Source organism: Gymnogyps californianus, chromosome 1, assembly GCF_018139145.2.
Source record: "Gymnogyps californianus isolate 813 chromosome 1, ASM1813914v2, whole genome shotgun sequence".
Taxonomy (NCBI): Eukaryota; Metazoa; Chordata; class Aves; order Accipitriformes; family Cathartidae; genus Gymnogyps; species Gymnogyps californianus.
Window position 1 is genome coordinate 80,804,598 of NC_059471.1, and position 20,098 is coordinate 80,824,695.

A 20,098-nucleotide genomic window follows, 5' to 3' on the forward strand; every position below is an offset into this window, starting at 1 on the left:
ATTGCACTACAGCAATATTATTTCAGTTCATGGATTCAACCACTTTTTTAAATTTACATTTTTCTCCCGTCAATAAATTCAGAAAGGCTTTATTGTGCTCTAATATGCCCAAAATACAAGAAGCTAAAATTGACAATTGCTGTACTCTCAAAACAGCTACATATATTTTATTAGACAATATCTGATCTCATTCCCTATTTACTTCTCCTCTGAGTCACACCTTGCTGTTCCAGAGAAACAGCTGCATTCCTGCTCATAAACTGAAGAGCTGTGTGACTGTGGAAGAGAGCCCCTCCCACAGACAGCGTAAGATGAAGACCATAGACTCTGACCCCACCTATGGACTTCAGTATTGACAAGATCTCTCCCCTGTTAACCCAAGCCATGTTTGAAACACACCTTAGAAAACAAATATTCGGGCCAGAGACAAGCACTTCCCACATTCACCAGAGCAGCCTGCCAGCACGCTCCTAAAAATAAGCGTATTTGAAGTGATCATAGGCTGGAAATCCAGATGCCGGAATTAATACACTCGGCTGACCATGCAGATACAAATCGTTATTGATGATGACCATGCAGATACAAATCGTCATTGAAATGAAAACTAGGATGTTTTCCTATGTGCTGATAAGCACAAGGTTCCTCTCAGCGAAGAGTGGATGGCACACTTAAGAAGGCAGTGTTCAGGCTGGTGTTACAGCTATAGTGTCCAGGACATGGTGTCTATAGCGTGCCCTCACTGACCCTCGGAGCACACACTTAGTTTCCCCCAAAATGAAGCCGGCAGTGGCAGCCCAAGGCTGCCGCGTGACGTGCATGCAGCAAGCACAGGCAGCGGGGGCAATCGGGAGATGCATCGCAAAAGCACGGTCCTGATGGGAAGAGATGGGCACCCCCTGCAACACCTGGAGAAGGCAATGCTTTGCCTGAATTGTTGAACGGTGAGGCAAGAACAAGGTCTGTGTGGGGTGAAATCAAATGTGTTCATGGGTACACATGAGCAGAACCAATTATCACCCCGTTTTAAGCTGTGGAGGAGTGCCTCATGCATCCAACAGAGGCTGGGAACAGCAGGTAAGGAAACTCTCCTCACACCTACTTCTTTTATAATTTAAAAATCACTGTCGGTTTGCTCTGCAATGCCCCATATCACTTTCTCAGTGCGTCAGAATTAGGTTAGTTGTCTTTCTTAAGCTCTCAGATGAGTCCTAATTTTTCCTGATGACATCCCAATAGATTACTAATACACAGACAGACCACACGCATCCCAAAGACAGCTTTGAAAGAACAAGACAAGGAGGGGAGCAAAGCACAGCCCTTGCAGGAGGCTGCCCCAGCGCAGGGGTGCTCCAGCACTAGCAGCCACCCAGCACTGCTCAGGGGCTGCTCACGGCCTCGGGGGGCCGGGGCTGGGGCACTATGTCTGTCCCTGTCCCATGTGTGCCCTGGAGCAGCCAAAGGAAGGAGGGATTAGTTGTTCAGTCCTCTCGCAGGGCCTCTTGCTATGGCCTGTCACCTCCCAAGTGCTTTCCTGCCACATGATTATTCCTGTGAAGCCAGAGCCTGTTTGTTTGGTTTTAGGGTTTTGCAGCTTGGCCCACACCCTAGCATCTGAAAAGGTTTACCAACAGTTCCACCTCCGCCTCTTCCCTGCTCTTTTGAACCCAATCATGATGAGTATTGCACCAAAAATGTGGTCTCTGTTTCAAAAGGATCAATATAATCTGCTCCCAAGTCCCTGTGCTTTCTCTTCATACTTAGCTAGGAAACAAATGACTGTGATGAAAAGAAAGGATCTGGTGATCTGCCAGTATTTCTGATAACTAGAACAGCAATATAAAGCCATAAACCCACAAAGATTTGCTACAAACCAACCACAGCTCTGTAATCATCTGCCTAAATAATTATCCAATCATTGTTTAACACCTTTGTATCAAACAATTAGTTCAAGAAGGTGATTTATTTAAAATAGCAAATCAATATTTTTCTGTATGGTTTCTGCTGATCCTGTGTGTCTAACCATCCTGGGACTCCCCTAAGTAACACAGCAGCTTAAGCTTCATGTTATTTTTGCACGGCCCTTCCAGCTACATATTTATTTTTTTTATATGAACCGGGTTGGAAAAGAAAGGTTTGGACAGCCAGTGAAGTTCAGCCAAAGTGGATGTGAACAGGGTTTAAAAAATAGGTTTTGTTTTGTGCCCGGCCCTGGCCACATGCTGAAGGAAGGGAGGGAGGTTACCCGGGCTCAAGGGGCTTCCACCATGCCATCGGTCAAACTGTATTGTAAACAGCTTCCAGCACAACCAGACTTAAATCATACTACTTCTACTTTTGATATGAAGTTAAAAGCCTAGGGTAGACACGGTCATCATTCTTTCTTAACTTTCAACCAATCGGGGAACTGTTTGGATATAGGTACTTAGGGCACTGCACCAAAAGAGGTATGTATCTGAGAAGATAAGGAGAATGGATTTAATATCTCTTCGTTCAGCAGATGAAGACACAAAATAGAGCACACCTCAGAGAAAGGACTACTGATTCTACTTGTTCTGGTTTTTGATGAGCATCTAGGTGCTTTCGCAAATGTTACCTCTTAATGCACCTGCCCCTAACAGTCATAATCCTGTTTTATATAAGTACATATAAGGATCAAACTGAATCCATACTAAAAAATAGTTTGAAGGGTTATTTTTGCTTGAACCAGGAGTGAACTGGAACCATTGTTCTGAAGTGTTTATGGAGCCTCGGCTGGGCTTGATTTTTTTTTAAAAAGCCTTTCAGCTCCCTAGATAAAACCAAACTGAAAATTCACATAAACAAGCTAAAAGAAGACTATGTCAATGAGATTCTACACAAACAGGAAATACTTGTGCTTATGTCAAAGTTTGCTGTCACTAATGTTTTACCAGAGTGTCAAGGCTGGAAATGATGTCTCAGAAATCCTAGAGCTGTAATTCTGGGTGAGGAATTTTATGCTGAGCAAGGCAAGCAAGGCAACACATTTAAAAACCCAACATATTAATAGCGCATTTATTTAAACAAAAGACTGTTCTACCATATGGAGGTTACACGAGAGATTAAAACAAAATGGATGAAAATTAATCATAAGTAACATAGATCCTTGCAGAGATATACACCTGCTGAAAAAGGATCAGGCCTTTATACCTGTTAACACATCTCCTATAAGGCAAATGAAGACATAAACCATAGTATCTCTCCGTCTCACACACTCTTTCTCACACACACACACAAGTTATAGGAAATGACATCAAGCCATTGGGCACAAACCTAATTCCAGAGTATGCAACGGTTCACCCAGTGATGTGGTTTTATTGACAACGTGAGAAGTGGGATCCAGCTCTGCACCTATAAACTACCAGCCCTGGTAGATGGGAGAGCTCCTGGTTAACCTGTCATCACCGCTAGTGTTACCTTCAGACAACATACTTATAGCCTCATCGGTCTGCTGGCTGTCAGTTGTCGATATCTTCTTTGAATCATGGATGTTGCTTTGGTAGTTCACTGGTGAAGGATAGACATTTTCATCCACAGTTGATGAGGACATTGATTCCCAGGGTATTTCTCTTTTTCGCCATTTCAGGTCCACTCTCCATCCCGTCCAGCCATAGAAAGCTAATGTGAAGAGGAAGCCTTGCATCGGATTAAGAACCCCCTAGGAAAGAGAAGTGCAACGGGAGTTACACCAGCAAGGCTCCATTTTCAACTCCAGCAAAACGCTTTGCATGCATTAACAACTTCCCTTTCACTGAACAATTGCTGTCTCTAAAATATGCTATTTGCATGCAAATAAAAATGTACGTTGTTCCCATTGCAGACACAAACAAATCAGAGTGAAATACCATGACCTGTTGTTCCAGTATGCTGAGGCCATCCCAGTGAACAGTAAGCACCAAATGGTTTTCTAGCATGAATTTTAGCTGGTCAATCCCCTGGAGTGTTTTTAACTTTCCCCACAAGCTCTAGACCTTTTTATTCACAAAAGCAAATATTATATTTTTCACTAGAAGCCAAGTCAAATATAGAAAAGTAGACACTAGCACACACAGTCAAGTTTTTTAAAATAGCAGGAACTGATTTGTCTGGAACTGCTGCAGATTCCTGAGCCAGTGAAAATGTCCATCAAAGTGGGATGGAAAAATGGGGAGAGACACTGAAAAAGAAAATCCTAAGTGATTTCCAAAAAAATTGTCACTGTTCCCAATGCCATGGGATGCTTGGCGAGTAAATGGCTTTAGCTGTTTCCATTTTTCTCATGAGAAAAGAGCAAATTATTTTTACAGCCAATTTAAAAAATAGCTCAGTGCCTAAACCTGACCTCTTGCTCTCCAAGTGAGTAAGAGCAAGGTCCCTGTCACATGAACGTGTTCACTCCTTGTCAGAGGAGGAGGTTGTATCAAATCAGTTGCATCGCTTAACCCTTCAATACAAAACTGCTCAAGGGCTTAACTGCACAAAGCATGCTCAGGCCTTACAGGTATTTAGCAGCTCCAGAATAAACTCTCTTGGAAAAGGAACCTGCAATATCACCTCTGAAAAATCCCTTGTCAAATACTCCAATAGGAGAAAAGAGGGTAGGGTACAGTAAGAGGCCAGCATCTTACAGCTATTTTTTGGTGCATTGCTTTCAAGATTTTTCATGTATTTGTCCCCAAATAATTATCCAAATGTCATGACATAAGATGCAATTATTCTTTATAATAAAGAAAACCCTAGTTACAAACAGAGCATTACCAGAAAATGCCCATTTTACTGGGGACACTTCAGGAATCGTGAGCTAAAACTTTGTAGCTTGCATTATGGCAGGTTAGACTTTACATTGCATTAACCTTGCATTAACAGCAAGGTTAGACTAGAAATCATTGTAGCGGTCTGTTCTGGATCTTAAAATGGGTAGCAATCACTCACAGAGAGAATGCATACTCCAGTAAATGGGAGAAAAAGTTGGCCTTTGGTACATTTTTGGCAAAGTTTATATGTGAAAAGCGCTCCCAGTGACTGCTCCTTCCTCTCTCTTACTTTCTGCTCTTCTTCCTTGATTTTCAGAGTGTTCATATTCCCAAAAATCATAAACCACCCACTACACTGGTGCTGTTCCACTAGTCTTATAAAAGTGATTTCTAAGACTAAGCAATATCATGGCTGACCTACCATTATAATCCATGTGATCAGTGCAGCACTTCTGATGTTTTTCAGGGGCATTTCATTGATATCTGGCTGCATTTCAAGATAAAACAAAAGGCTCTCGTTGATGATATTGGATGACCAGCTATTGCAGGAGTAAAGAAGACGACAGTTATATATATATATATATATATATGTATGTATGTATATGTAAAATATGCTTTACCTTCAAATTATAGAAATAAGGATCACTAATAAGGAGAGTGAGATTTTTTTTAATGTTAAGTCTCAATCTGAAGGGACCAGTACATCTCTGAGATCATGATCAAAAACCAGATACCTACTAGCCCAGGTCTAGATAAGGAAATCAATATAACAAAAAAAAATGAACCTGATCATTTAGGCTTGCTGCAGAACAATTGCAGGATAAAATTGAGATGATAAACAACTGTGATCCATAATGGGAACATCATGCACACTGACTTCTTTCGCTTGTGTCTTAAAAGGACAGTGCTCACAGATAAGGAAACCAAATATATGCATACATGTTGTAAAAGGCTGCAGAAACTCCAGCTGGAGTTAGAATTTCAGGGTTAGATTACAGCAGACTTTCAAAATGTCCTTAAAAAAACTACAAAACAAAACAGAAGTTGACTTTAAAACCCTTCAAAATGCCATCAAATTTTTGGAATAAAGGTACTTTCTGTTTCCAAAGAAGGATGAGCATAATCAAGCCTCATCCTGTGAAAGAAACTGAGGATATTCTACACTAAATAAACATTATAGCAAATGGCTGGAGCTTCTTATGACTTCTAAACAGTCAGACCAGCGTTTCTTTATAGTTCTACTGCAGCTTCAGAAAGGAAACCATCAGCATCCATGTCATACTTTCTAAAGGGGTTTATACATGTCCTTCTTGCAATTATATTTTTATCACAGTGTAAAACCTCCTGCTCTCCCCTCCCTAATCTGCAGGCATCTCTTCTACCCCATGTTGCCCCAACCTGCTGTCTTTGGCTAACTCATCTCATATTTGACTTCTGGGATGGAAGGGAATCTTCCCTAAGCTTCTGAGATGGGACTGCCTCAGACTTTCCCTACAGTAACCTTTGAGAGAGTTTTTACACTCTAAAGCTCATGTTTTATTAGGAGAACAAAATCCAAAACTAAAGCTGTGATTATTTTTTTAAATAGGAAAACCCAGAATGAGACAGAATGGAAATAAACAAATGTCCCCACTGTGTCCTTGGGGAATTGGTCCTTTCTTTCATGGTTGCTCCCAGACCAGAAGCTGGCCACCATTCCTTAGGTTGCAACACACTTCTGTGGTGCCTCTGGGCTCTTTCCACAGCCCTGGAAGCCTGGCTAAATCTCTGCTCCTCATTATTTCTGCAATTTCCAGGAAGCCATGCTGCAGGATCCTTTGCTGCTGTCTCTCACCCCCTCCCCTGCTGGCTACCCCACCCTTTGCACTAGAAACCTCTCTCCCAAGCCAAGCAGTCTCTGTTACTCCCCAAGAAAAGACAATCATTTCCCTCCACAGCACTCCAGTATACAGCAGCCAGGAGAAGATGAAAAGGCAGTCTTTCTCCCTGCTCAGCCTTTTAAAGCAATGTAACACGCATTAATGTACCTGTGTATAAAAAAGTTAAGTACTTGTAGAGACTGTTAAGTTTGGCCAAGTCATTTCACTACTCCAGGACCACCTCCTTCCTCCCCCTGTTGCTTATGTTACCCACGTCGGCAGTAAACACTTCACAGCAGTGACTGCTTCTTGCTAGGTCACTGCACAGACCCTTGTAGAGTGCATCACCGCTCCTTCTGGTGCCTTTATTGCTGTGTGATGATTGTGAGACTGCAGTAAAAACCATTCCCTCCAAAAGCAGGCCCTATTTCAGCTCAGTTCTGCTGTATGCATCCAGTACCTCCAGTTTCAGTTACCACTCCAGAATCGTTCACACCGGATAGTGCCACTGGAGCAGAGGCACAGGGATTTGGGGATGAGGTGTGCAAATGATCAGAAATTTCACACACAATCATATGGAGATTTCTTTTCTGGCATATAACCCTGTATTTCCAGTTGATACACATGCTTTTTTCACACACTTGGGATCTGCAGACCACAGAGGTGGCTGCATTATATAATCATAGTCAGGGCCATGAAGCCAGTCTTAGAAGCATATTTATTGTAGGTTTTCAGTGATGTATTTGGTGACAAGAGGCTCTGAGAAATCTTGAGTACAGAAAGCCGTCTATCAGCCCACAGTGCTGGGGAGCTGCTGTCCCAGACAGCTTTAGTCTATGCCCAACCCTTTTTTTTTTTTTTTGCTATTGTTTCTTGGGGCTATTGTCTTCCTGTTGGTTAAACATTTTTATCATTTCCTCGCAGCCTTGTGATGCTACATGAGTGATTCAGCTACTTTGTGAGCTAGTTTAGAACTACTTCTTCCTTAGACACCTTCCCTTCCATGCATAAAGACAAACAAATGAAGTAACCCATCAGACTCTATTCTTGTCCCCAACCCTCTCCAGCTGGGAAAAAGGCAGTTTAAAACAAAATAATGCACCTCTTACCAAATAACGAATACCAGCATAATTTTGAAGAAGCGGATCTGGATCTCTGTCCCCAGACGTCTTTCATTCTCCGTGTAAATCCCTTGTCTCCCTTTCAGTAAGGAGGCAACTGGAAAGTATACAATTATATTCATTAATGTACGTATATCTTGTTAGTTATAGGCACAAGGATCCAGAAGATAGATGTCTGTAAAGAGGGAACAAAGGAGTGGATGCATTTGTCTCCAGCAGCAGTTCAGAAGCTGGAAGGACCATCATCAAGGAATCTCACATATAGCCTAATACTAAAGGAAAAGAAGTATACCCATGATGGATTCCTAAAATCACTGATATCCCACTAGCTGGTTTTTCTTCTCTCAATCCCACTGAAAACAGAAAATAGTATGGTCAATATACTTTTCTTTTATAACAACAGGTAGTGCTTACAACTTCTATAAGTGTGATATAATGACATATTTATTACGTGATATTTAGACTAAAATAGAATATATTCTATCCTATTATACACATTATATTTCATTGTGTAATTGATACAGCACTGGCTACACCTCTAAAACTTAAAGGTGTAATGTCAGCAAAAATAGACAGTTATGCCACATGCTGTTCAGATATCACAAGGAATATACATATGCACAAACACAAATATACTCGGTGTGTATTTTCCCATAAAAAGAGCAACTTTTTATAGGAACAACTTTTTAAAGGGACAACTGTTCCTTTGAAAATGAGTATTACTGAGGGATGCAGGGTAGATGGGATGAAGACTGAACTGAGAATACAAGGTCTTCTGTTGCTGTTTTTATATATTCAATGTGTAGATGACAAGTATGAATTCAGGTACTGCCAACATCTAGCACTGGTCATATTACATGCAAAGAATGCATTGAATCTGTGGCTTTTTTTTACTCTCATTTTTTCAAAGCACTGGATAATAAATTACATGGGAGTAATTAAATTGTGTACAATTCCCATTTGTTTCATAATCTCAGAATCAGAAGTGACAAAATTCTGATCATATTTTATTATTTTTTTAGCTCCAGGGCTGCCAAGAAGTGAAATCAACTATCAGATCTCACCAACATTATCTTTAAACCAGAATAAATTACATTCCAAAGTCCGGGTTGGTACCAATACTACAGTAGAGTTAAGCATCCACTATACACTGCCTCAAATACTTTAAAGCAAGACTAATTTAGTAACATAGAAACACCTTTGCCAATCTGCAGTAGAGGTTTGTAACAGCATAGCCTGAGTACATCATCAGAGTGTCTCTCTAGGGAAAATTTCCCATCAAGATGGTATCTTCATTTCAATAGGCAACTCCCTCCCATCCTTTGCTGTATCTTTATGATTTAATGAGGAGCTACCCCACATCACTGAATACACAGGCATGACTTTTTACAGTATTGTTATGTTGCTAAGTAACACATACTGATTGATGCTGGCCATTAGGAACATACCTGCTGATACTGTTCTCCTAAACAGGATTGGGTTGACCACCAGCACTAGCAGGAGTGGGGCATAGGTTGTGATGTAATGTGGGATTGCATGCTCCAAGCCATTTTCACAGCTGAGAAGAAATCATTAACAGCTTATGCATTTTTTTTTGCCACAGCTGACAGTTCTGGCTATTCTATGTCACTTTTAACTTAAAAAAATAAAAGGAATAAAGCAAACAGATGCTAAACTTTTAATTGACAGCCCTTCACCACCAGTTCACATGGGACACAAAGTTCATTTTTAACAGCACTGTCTGTGCATTTTTCTCAAATTTAAAGGAATAAATACAAAGCTAAAACCGGGAGTGGGAGAACAGTGGCTCATAGCAGAAGCTGTATCACAGCCCTGCAGCATGCTCAAGTGACTGTATTGCCTGGCATATTTCTTCAGGGCCCGCTGAAACCCAGGCAGGTATTTCTAGAATACTCACTGACTCAGTGGGACACGCTTGTCAAACATCAAAAAAGGCCAACATTAGGACGTCTGTCTCTAAAGCTGACCAAAAGATATTCAAATGACCAGAGAGTGCTATGATTTCACAGTCTGTTCCCAGAGTCCTGCTTACCTGGAGAGAGAAGGGTAGTAAAGCAGTGCAATTCCCTCCACGCAGAGCATCACCGCAAGGCCCCACGTCATCATGTGGTACAGCACAATCGTACTGTGGGCATCAAACAGGACAAGCGTAATTAAAGATACCAAACCTTACACTTTCCACATTGCAACACAAAAATAGGACCCTCACTGAAACAGAGCTTTACAGATATGAAATGGTGCAGAACAACACTGGCAGTACATCAAACCAAGGAAAGCAGGTGGGGCATGGGGGCCCCTTCAGAAAAAGCATGAGCCAACGCGGCTGTTCAGGCTTGCACACAGAAGTCCTGTGTCCTCCAACCTGTGGGGTGGAAAGTCTTTCCCTTATCTCCAAATCTCCAGAAGGAACCCCTGCATCCTTCATTTCTCCTGCAGAGAGCAAATTAGGGGATTAAAACTTAAGAACGGAGACGAACAGTCAAATAAACCACCCCTCTGTAATTCGCAGATAATTATGTTTAACTTTCAGAGTTGGATACTGCTCCCATCTTAGGGAGATTCAGATCTGTGTGTATAGACAGTCTTACGTTGTTTACTCTGATCTTAGAATCAAGCCCAAATACACATGATTTTTTTGGTTAACGAGGAGGGGGAAAGGAGGTAGGTCCCAGTCGTTTCAGAGTAGAACTATGGGACTTCACAAAATCATGTTTATCCTCCACAGGCTGAAGTTAACTAAAAAATCCCCATTTTGATAACATCTGCCACATGAACCATGTCTCCAGTTCCTGATTGCTCAGTATCATCTGGGAACAGAGTCACATAATTCCATGTTTAGCAGTAGCAACTGAAGGTCATTTTGCCCTTCTAACAACCAATTTAGAAACACCTTGTATTTTCTGTCTGGCATGGTACTTTCCAAAGGGTTTAGGTTCTTCTGTTACAGGCATTGCAGAAAAATGTATAGTAAATACATATCGTTCTTCTTAAAAACTTCACAAATGTGATCAGAAGCATAATAATGACAACATTGAGAAGTGGATAAAATAGAAAATCTGAGAAAAAAACCTGGAGAATGAACTACATGAAATCCAGCACTTTCCCCTCCCACTTTTTTATTTTCAGGATAACACTTTTTTTGCCTCAAGAATCAATTTCAGGTACGGAGTAGGGACAAAAATAGTCATCTCACTGCAATAAAGTTTATAGAGCCCGATCTGCTCCCTATTTTTCCAAAGGTTAAATGAATCCTGTTACATTTAAATTCCAGTTGGACATAAACAAATCAATATCTGAGCATTGCCCTGGCAATTTAAGCACTTAGCACACCACTTATCCGTATCATTACCTGGCAACTGTATGAACATCAGATGGTTGTACAAGCTTCACTTACACACTTAGATAGCTGCAGACAAACATGAACATACAGTGTTGGAAGGAAAATAACAAATTCAGAGCTTTAACTCTGGTACCTCAGTCCAGCTGATCTTCTTACCACCAAGTAAGAATCAACGGCATAGCAAAACAACCACCAGAAGCCAGCGCTATATAACAGCTGGATCCACATCTGCAGGGAAAAAAAAAACAAATGTCACAGCTGCTTCTCAAGTACCACTGGGGACAGGGGAGGGACTCAAACCTTTAGCCAGGTGATTTGTTCTTTAAATGTGTGCATTTTCCAGCTGAGCTTATGAAGTATGAAATCTTACTCAAAATCACAGGAACAGCATTGCTGTAGCCAATGGGTCAAGTCGTAGGTAAACTGAACAGCATTTGCTTTCATAGCTTATTCTGTTGTTCAGAAAATCTGTTATTTACCTCTCCGGTCCTAACCCTCAATGTCGTGTGTGAAGCCCAAAGAAATTTATAGTGAGGATGTTTTAATCTCAGGTTAAAATTTTAGTAGTTTCTCAGTAGCTGAGGCATGCAAATATAACAGAGGTCAGTCATCACCACAGTGTGCCTATGCATCGGCGGTTCTGCATGTGACGGGCGTTTTCTCCATGCACAAGAACCCGATTCAGGAAACGGTTATTAAGAACAAAAGGTCATTAACAAAAATATCACTCATCTTCTGGAAAAATTATCCATACTGAACTCCCTGGCCGATTTCTTCAATAAAAATCCAAAGGAAACAGGTTCAAGTCAAGTCAAATTCTACAGCGTTCATGACCCTACGCATTTTTCCCAGGAGCCTATACAAGTGACCTGTCTTTGCCGCTGTTTATAAATTCCAAATTTCTTCCCCATAGGAGCTGGCTCTTTGTAATAGTCTGGAACTATTTTAATATTAGATTACCTTCCCTCCAAGCCCTCTTTCAGTCTTACCTGAATATCCTTTATCACGGCTCCATAATAGCATCCTTTTACAGCTGGAAACCAACATACTTGTTACTGAGCCAAACATCAGTGAAGAGAGTTCTACCATTCCTTCCTCCAAAAGGCAAATCAAGCTGGGAAATATTTCCTTTCACTGCGGTGTTGACCCTACCTCTAGTCATCTGTGGCATGAATTATTCAGTATTCAGTTCAAACACCATGACATTTTCCTAGTGCACAGGAGCCAGAAAATAAAATTCCAGTCTTCCTTCTAATGGACTTTACCCATAGCACTCAGCATGTCACTTCATCTGCACTTGTACATATTTGCTGCAGTTGAAAAATGCAGTATTTACTATACATACACAGACACATACAAAAATAAACTGCAGGGTCTTTCCACCCAGAAAATCCAACATAGACAAGACTGTCTCCAAAAATAATATAAATCAGATGCACTTAAAACCAAAATCTTCATATGCTATCTCACTTTTTAGCAAAATGACACATCTTGCTACGGTGCCTGAGAGGGTACCCCTCTGCAAACCAGAGGATGTTATTCAAAGGAGATGCCTAAAGGCCTCACTATTTGGAGTTTGTATTGGCTTGTGGTTAAGTGAAATAAAACAATAGTACTAAAAGAAAAACAAAATAGAATCAGAAACATTAACTCACATGAGAATATGTCAGGGGAAGTGAGTGGAAGGAGGGTTATTTTTCATTCCAATATAATTAAATCTAAATTTAGCAAGTGACTCAAATTACAGCATTTTGCTGGAGCCCAAGAAAGGGAAAATAAAAATTGTGGTAGACCACTATGCTGCTCACCATCTAACCTGAGATCCAAATAAAAAACAGTCTGCATACAGTATCTTCGTCACTGTTTAAAAATACTATTTTTTGTGTTAAGGGCCAGAAAGTGAAATGTAAGACATAGGGAAACATGGGTTTTGAATAGGACGCTCTTGCTACAAGATATTGATGTTGCTGGTTTCCTCTTCCTCAAAGAAAAAAAAATCAACATTTGCATCTAATAAGCAAAACTTAAACATGTATGATGGAATTGAGAATCGATAGATGTGTACAACTGATACTTGCTTCTATGGCACAACACTATCATGTCTGAAATTGTCATTATATAGGCATATAAGGCACAGTGAGTTCAATTTGGCACATATTGTTTTATTTAAAAACTACTGGAGCTGAATAATTTTGTTTACATGCAGCATATCCTCTTCTATATTGTAAACTTTGAGTTGTAAAGCTAATACTGTTATTGCTCATGCAGTAATTCATTGGGCACCCTACGTTCCTATTGAATTTGGGTAAAAAGTGATGATCTGTCTTATTTGTTATTCTCCATGTTTTGGTAAAAAACATGGTCTTTTTTCTCGTACAGTAAACTCAAATTATATGTCTCAGACAGTACTGTGATTGTAAAATTTGAAACTGAGTTATAATCTGCACTTTTGGAATGCACTTATATTTTCTTATTCTTGCGTTTTAATCCAGACAATACTTAATTAGATTTGGCCAGATGCAGTCATTGAACGCCCATATAAGCAGCAATATCTGAGCTGCAGTCCTACATGGCAGGGACAGACCTTCTGCCAGCAGCTTTGTGTCTTTGGGTGTATTTATCCTGCAGTCCCTCTGTGTCTAAAACACACACTCTTAACGCCGCAAAAGCTAATTTGAGCTACCCGAGTTGCTGGTTTCAGTCGGTCCCCACTGCCACCGCGCAGGCTGTAATTCCTGCTGGAGAAGGTGAGCAGATACCCTCATGCTACGGGTGCGACGGAGCCGCCGGGGCATTAGCGATGCTGTGCCAGCACAAATCAAAACGGTGGTTTCACAGCCCATTCGGGGAATGTCTATACCTTTATGCCTCCGTATCCCTGACTTCGGTACAGGTGTGCCCTCCACCATCCCAGTGCTCCTGCGACGAGCAAGTACTACAAAACGCTTGGGACCAGTCCGACCCGCGCTGCCCTGCGTTCTCACGCGCACCGTGTGGCATCTAGCACCCTGCCCGCCCTGATCCAGGCTTTTGGAGGGAGGCACGAACGCACTTGCAGGGGTGTGTCAGAGGCTGAAACCACCACATCCAGGCTCTGACTCATAGCCAAATTTCCTTTTGGACACAGTGGTTTGCCTTTCAGCCTCCCCATGTGGAAGGACTGTCAACTGGGAGCAGGAGGAAGGGGAGACGATCTCTGCACCTACCGCACTGCCCACGCAGAAAGCAGAAGGCCACACGTCAGTCCCGTTCACCACAGAAATGTTAGCTATGAAGCGTGGGAAGCCTAGCCATACACTTGACCTGAAGATCATACCTAAAGAAAAAAAATGTATTAATGCTTTGAATCTGCTGACGTGATTTGAGTCACATGCTTCTCCCCGGCCACATATTTCACATCGCAGGCCAGATTTTGTGCATCCACAGGAAGACTATGGCTGCAGAGGAGCACAGTAGGAACAACTGCGCTATTTAAACATCGGTGTAATCACTCAGGGAAAGTAGCCCCAAGAGTCTGAAGCTGCTGGGACTTGAAATGTTATGTAGATTAAAATCTCACTTACTTACAGATACTGTCACACACTTCCCTAAAATAAATTGGGTAGCATTTAACAGATTGACATAAAACAGTAACTATTTACAATTTTACCGGCATATATTCATATGCTAATATTAATTTCTCTATAATCCCTCATTGCAGAAAGAAGTTATTTCCCACTTTTCGCTGTCTTCATTTTTACAAGCAGCTCTTTTCCTCTCTGTCACAGGACTGAACAAAGCAAGGCTTCAGAATTAGGTGAGAACAATACCCATTTTTTTAAATGAATTTACAGTTTGTTACTGAGATTTTCTGGGTTTGCTTAGACATTAAAGCACCAACATACAGCAGAACAAAAACTACCAGTTTCCCACCCACCAAAGTGAGTCTAATTCAAAGACAATGACAGATAAATACTTTTGAGTTTGCCAGTGAAAGAGAAAGGGAGAAAAAGAACTTTGTCTATTGCTGGCCTCATCTGACTGAAAGGACCTTTTCCAGGTGAATGCACACATGTTTTTTCCATATCTCTCTTTCTTTATTTCCCCCTCTATTGTTTGTTTTAATATTGGTACTTCTTACGTACCGTGAGAGAACCTGGCTAGGTATGAAAGGGGAAAAGACCTGAAATCCCACTCCCTCCCCAGGAAGCAAGAGAGACTTACAAAACAGCACTACCTCTGTTATCTAATGTGAGGGAAAAAATGTTATTGTAGAAACAAACTCATCCTGTATTTTCATAGCATGTGCCATGGTAATTTATACCTAAGTTGGCAGTAAATGCCACAGACTGACAGGACAGGTTTAGACACGTTAGTTTAATTTTGACTGATGAGTTTTGTTTTATCCTCTGTTGTTTTATTCCTCCAGCCTATCAGCCAGGGGCCGGGCAGCAGGTTGTCCTTGATAAAGGAGCTTTGCTCGCATTTCAAAAGCCTGTGTCCAGCATGATCTGTGTACAGCTGCAATTCAAACTTGTTTGCTGCCGATGTGGTGTACCCAGAGAAGTGGCTGGCACACGAACAAGACAGCAAACTTGGTCTGAGAGGATTTAAAGACATATAGGAAGTGTTTTTCAAATGTAGTCCTAAGGATCGGCTAAGTGTTTGATGTCAGCTTTAGTTTTAAATGTGCTGCCTCACCTCCACTTTTATGCCTTACTCTGAGAACCAGCCACTGCTCTGGATTTTAATTTGTTTTAAACCAGAGATTTTGGTGTAGATTTGCCAAGAGCTTTTACTTCTAAAACATAACTACTAAACAAGACCTTTCTCCCCCAAAGGCCCATCATTTTCTGATCTCACTTAGCCCAAATCTTCCTGTGAATACATACAGCATGTTTCCCTCAGAAATCTCTGTTGTCCACTCACCAGCTTCATTCAGCTATGGTACCTCAGAGCAACAAGAGCCTGCTACGGCAAGGATGAGGGACATCAAGCTGGCGCTTACCTAAGCCACCAAGGATGTCACAAATGGAGATAAGGAGAAGGATGGTGGAAGAGGAGGAGGCTTTGGGCATCTTCCGCGGGCTCTGTCCCTTCTTCGGCAGGAGCTGCAGGATGGTCAGTAGCAGACCGACGGAGGCGCTGCCAATGCAAACTCCGCAGAAGACTTCAGGCTGGAAGTTCATTACTAGCTGTGTAGCTGCATCCCGGTTCGGGCAGCAGTAGGTTTCTAACCTGGGAGAAGCCATAAAGCGTCCAGCTGGTGGAGGGGCCCCACGAGCAGAAGAAAATGCTGTTGCTTCCCCAAGGCAGCGTTCACTTTTTCTTCACCCTCCCCATTAGTCCTCGGTGGTGAGAATCACGCGATTGATGGATCATGTGCTGCTGCTGCTGCTAGAAGTAAATCCCCTAGAGCTGCCTTTCTCAGCCTCTCCTAGCAAGGAGATCAGATCCAAACAAGAAAACACAGTGTAATCTGAAACATGCCCCATGCTTGCTCAGAGCCATTGGCAACAGTTCACTCACATATTTCTGCTTGCACAGTATGGGATACAGGAAGACTTAAACTCACCAGAGCATTGAAGATGGTTTAAAATAAATAAGGATGCAGATACCAAAGGAGAAGCATTACATTTTAATTGTGTTTCTCTTTCCCACACAGCACCCTCTAATTACTGCAAATTAATTGAAAAGATGAGTCCAGACACAAGCAGTCCCGGCCTTTACAGGGAGGAGCAGGGCTATAAATCCACACCCTAATGCAAATCTCAATTTTAGTGATCCAAGCCACCCACCTCTGTAATTAAAATTAGAAACACGATATCCTATCACTGTAGAAAGAGATTACATTTAGGAAGACAATATTAACCTCATCCTATTTAAACCGCAAGCACAAAAAGTGTTCTCTTTAGTCTGTACTGTCTGCGTCGAATCAGCTTGACATGGAAAATTCCAGGACTTTTGATTTCTCAAGAATATTTTTCTTTTTTTTTAAATTTGTTAAGGGTTTAATATGAAAACATGAATTTGACCTGTAATGTTTGTTTTTACTTTATAAACTAGACAATATCTTTTAAGTCAGGGGTCCTATTAGACACAGCAGCAAATACTCACAATCACAAAACCAAAAAGTAACTCTCCCCTCTCAGCTGAGTTTCAAATGCCCTGCATCAGCCCTCACCCCTCCAGAAAACCTGTTTGTAGGAACACGTTCAGGAAATACAGGAGGGAGCATTGCCAACAAACTTAAAGTGAACTGGATGTTAAATAACAGAGTCATGGATTTTATAATTTTATAGTCCTTATAAGAACAAATGACCTAGCCTTTTATTTCTTTTTTTCCAGTGGCCCGGCTTATTTTTTTAGCGGAAATTATGAACGCCTGATGAATGACAGTGGGATGTTTTGCATGCAGGGGTTATAAAACAGAGGCTTCAGCCGGTATGTTTGCCCTCAGTAGAGAAAATAGCCGCCAGTCCTGAGTAAAATGGTACCTGCTGAGTTCTTCATTACGCAAGATACCCTATACACTTGATCCCAGCACAAGAATGAACCCCACCAAGCTCATCAGCCTGCTGACCTCTGGCAGGGGCCGTGCAGCCTCCCGGTGCAGGATGGCGGCGGCAGGGCTTGGGTGGCAGCTGGAGCCCAAGCTGCCAGGCATGTCGTGCGCCCACCCAGCCTGCTCCCAGGGGACTCCCCAGTGCTCTGCCTGGGCTACGTCACCCAAAGAGCAGGATGTTAGCTTGCAGATTCAGACTCCTACATGCAGGTGTCCATACATCAGCAAGGTGTCTCAACTCCCGTTATAGTCAATCGAGATCTTAGGCAGCTAAGTGTAGAGTCTAGACTTAGTCTAGAGAGCTAGTCAGCTCTTCCTAAAATAAATGCACATGGTGAGCTGAGTAGGCTCCAGTGACTGTAATGGGAACTTAGGCACACACAACATCAAAGACTCTGAAATCCAGGCAGCTGAGTTTGAAGCTGAATGTTTTTACTGGATGTTTTTGCTGCTTTCCAGCATAAAGAGATTTTCCTGCTCCATGGATGAGGACAGGTGAGTGACCTGGATGTTGCAATCCTATGTTTTGTTACTACCATGTATACAAAAATATACTGGGGACAGCAAGGTTGCAAACCAGATTGCCCTGCTCCAGAAAAAACAAACTCTTGTTGAGGTAAAGGAGAATACCTATGCTTTGTTGTCAATACAATGGTCTGTTGTCAGTACAAGGTTGGGACTCCTCAGACTTTATTCCACCTCCACTAGAGCAGCAGTGCACAGAGTTGCCACCTCTCTGTCAAGATACTGCATTGCAATCTACCTGGCTAGTAAAGAACAAAAATTACAGCAATTCCATAGAGACAGATTATTATTTAAAATAAAGCCATCATATACCACATATACAATGCAAATACATATAAATTAAAATAAATGATGTTTGCTGACATTTGAAGGTAAATTTATATTGCCTGGTTTATACTTACAACAGCAAAAATTTTAGGTTATTAGACAGAAACTGTTGAATCCTTTCATTTCCACTATCAGTTTCTAAAATTGTTCCCCTCACTATTTCTGTTGCCATTTTCCTTCCTTCAAAAAATTGAAAAGCATGTCAAGTTGTTATCCTGATCGTTTTTTCTGGCTTACAGATAGGAATGTTTTGTGTGTTTTGCTTTTTCTGTTTATCATCTGTTTTCGTTGATCCTGACTGTGATCTTCTAGTTTGCCCATGTGGATTTACCATTTCATAATTTTAACTTCTCTCTCCCTTTTGTTCAGCCACTTTGAAACTACATTCATTCCTCAATTGTAGTCTTATACTCTGGAGATTAATTTTTTTATCTTTCTCTCCTTTTCTCTCCACAGTTTTGCCAGCTGTGCACCCTATTTTTATTGCTTTACTTCTCTGAGTGGAGGATTGCTTTTCAACCTCTTCCTCTGGGTCCCTTCCCTCCTACTCTCTCAGGATTTGATTACACAGTCACTTACAGAGGGAGTAAGTGATTTTTATTGGAAGCAAACCATAAGACCTGTAGCTTACCAAATACAAAAAGAAAATAAAGTGACTCATGAGTGAATGGATACCTGCCATGATACAAGTAGATGTGTCTTTACATGTGGACATCTGATGCTGAACGGGAGAAGGATCTGCCAAACAAATGAGCCACCCAATATCTCAGCTGGTAAGATCTAGCTAGTCTCTGGCCCTTGTTGCTGGGCTCGAAGTACAAAGAGTCAGAACAGTCAAAGAAATTCAAAGCTGGTTTGGCAGTCTTATACCTGAGATTAATTTGGCTTCTCATGATTATGAAAATAAGAAGATAAAAGCTGGGGACAAAGGCAAAGGAAACAGAAAAGTAATGAAAGAAAGTGAGAGAAGAGTTATTTTGCCTTGTTAAGGAACATTATTTAGTATTCAATAAAACTTACATTGCTCTACAGGTCCTAATTCCCTTCCCTCTGAAATTATTGACACAGTTCCCACTGCCACCAGTGGTACGAAACAGACCCACAAATACGGTACGTCTCATTTCTGCACCAAGGCAGGATCTCAGTTAAGCAAATGGTGTAGCTTGGAGACAACCACTAGCACACATACAAGAAACATTAAAAAAAACCCCTGGCATTACAAATACGAATCAATCAAACTCACAGCGTAAGTACAACATTGCACAACACTGAAAATTCCAGTCCTGGTTTTGTACATTGGCAACAGCGTGCTCAAGAATGAGAAAAATACTTGCAAGTACTACTTGCAAGGAGAACAGGCACGTACTCCATACGCGCAGCTTTTAGAAATACCTCCTCATGCTCTCCTTGGACCCGGGACATAATGTTTCAGTCCAGTCCATGTTCATCATTAAGATGAAACACTGGCTTGCCTGCTTCTAAGGCAAAGCAACAGGTTTACAAAAATATGACAGGCATGCATTTCTGCTGTTAAGGACTGTGCTATAGCTTATGCTTGAGTGTGCAACTACAGATACTTTAATCACTGTTTTAGTTAAATCTGGGACTAC

At 41.4% G+C, this 20,098-nt stretch overlaps 1 protein-coding gene across 1 annotated transcript; it reads right to left on the reverse strand.

The window, feature by feature from the left end:
• Nucleotides 1-3,308: 3,308 nt before the first annotated feature.
• Nucleotides 3,309-16,323, reverse strand: GPR143 (G protein-coupled receptor 143). The gene is made up of 8 exons (XM_050914191.1): nucleotides 16,080-16,323; nucleotides 14,299-14,408; nucleotides 11,226-11,320; nucleotides 9,785-9,877; nucleotides 9,180-9,289; nucleotides 7,720-7,828; nucleotides 5,173-5,290; nucleotides 3,309-3,676 (listed from the first exon to the last, which is right to left on the reverse strand). Exons 1-8 carry the CDS (start codon nucleotides 16,321-16,323, stop codon nucleotides 3,377-3,379), a joined length of 1,179 nt encoding a protein of 392 aa, XP_050770148.1. The 3' UTR covers nucleotides 3,309-3,376.
• Nucleotides 16,324-20,098: the final 3,775 nt, after the last annotated feature.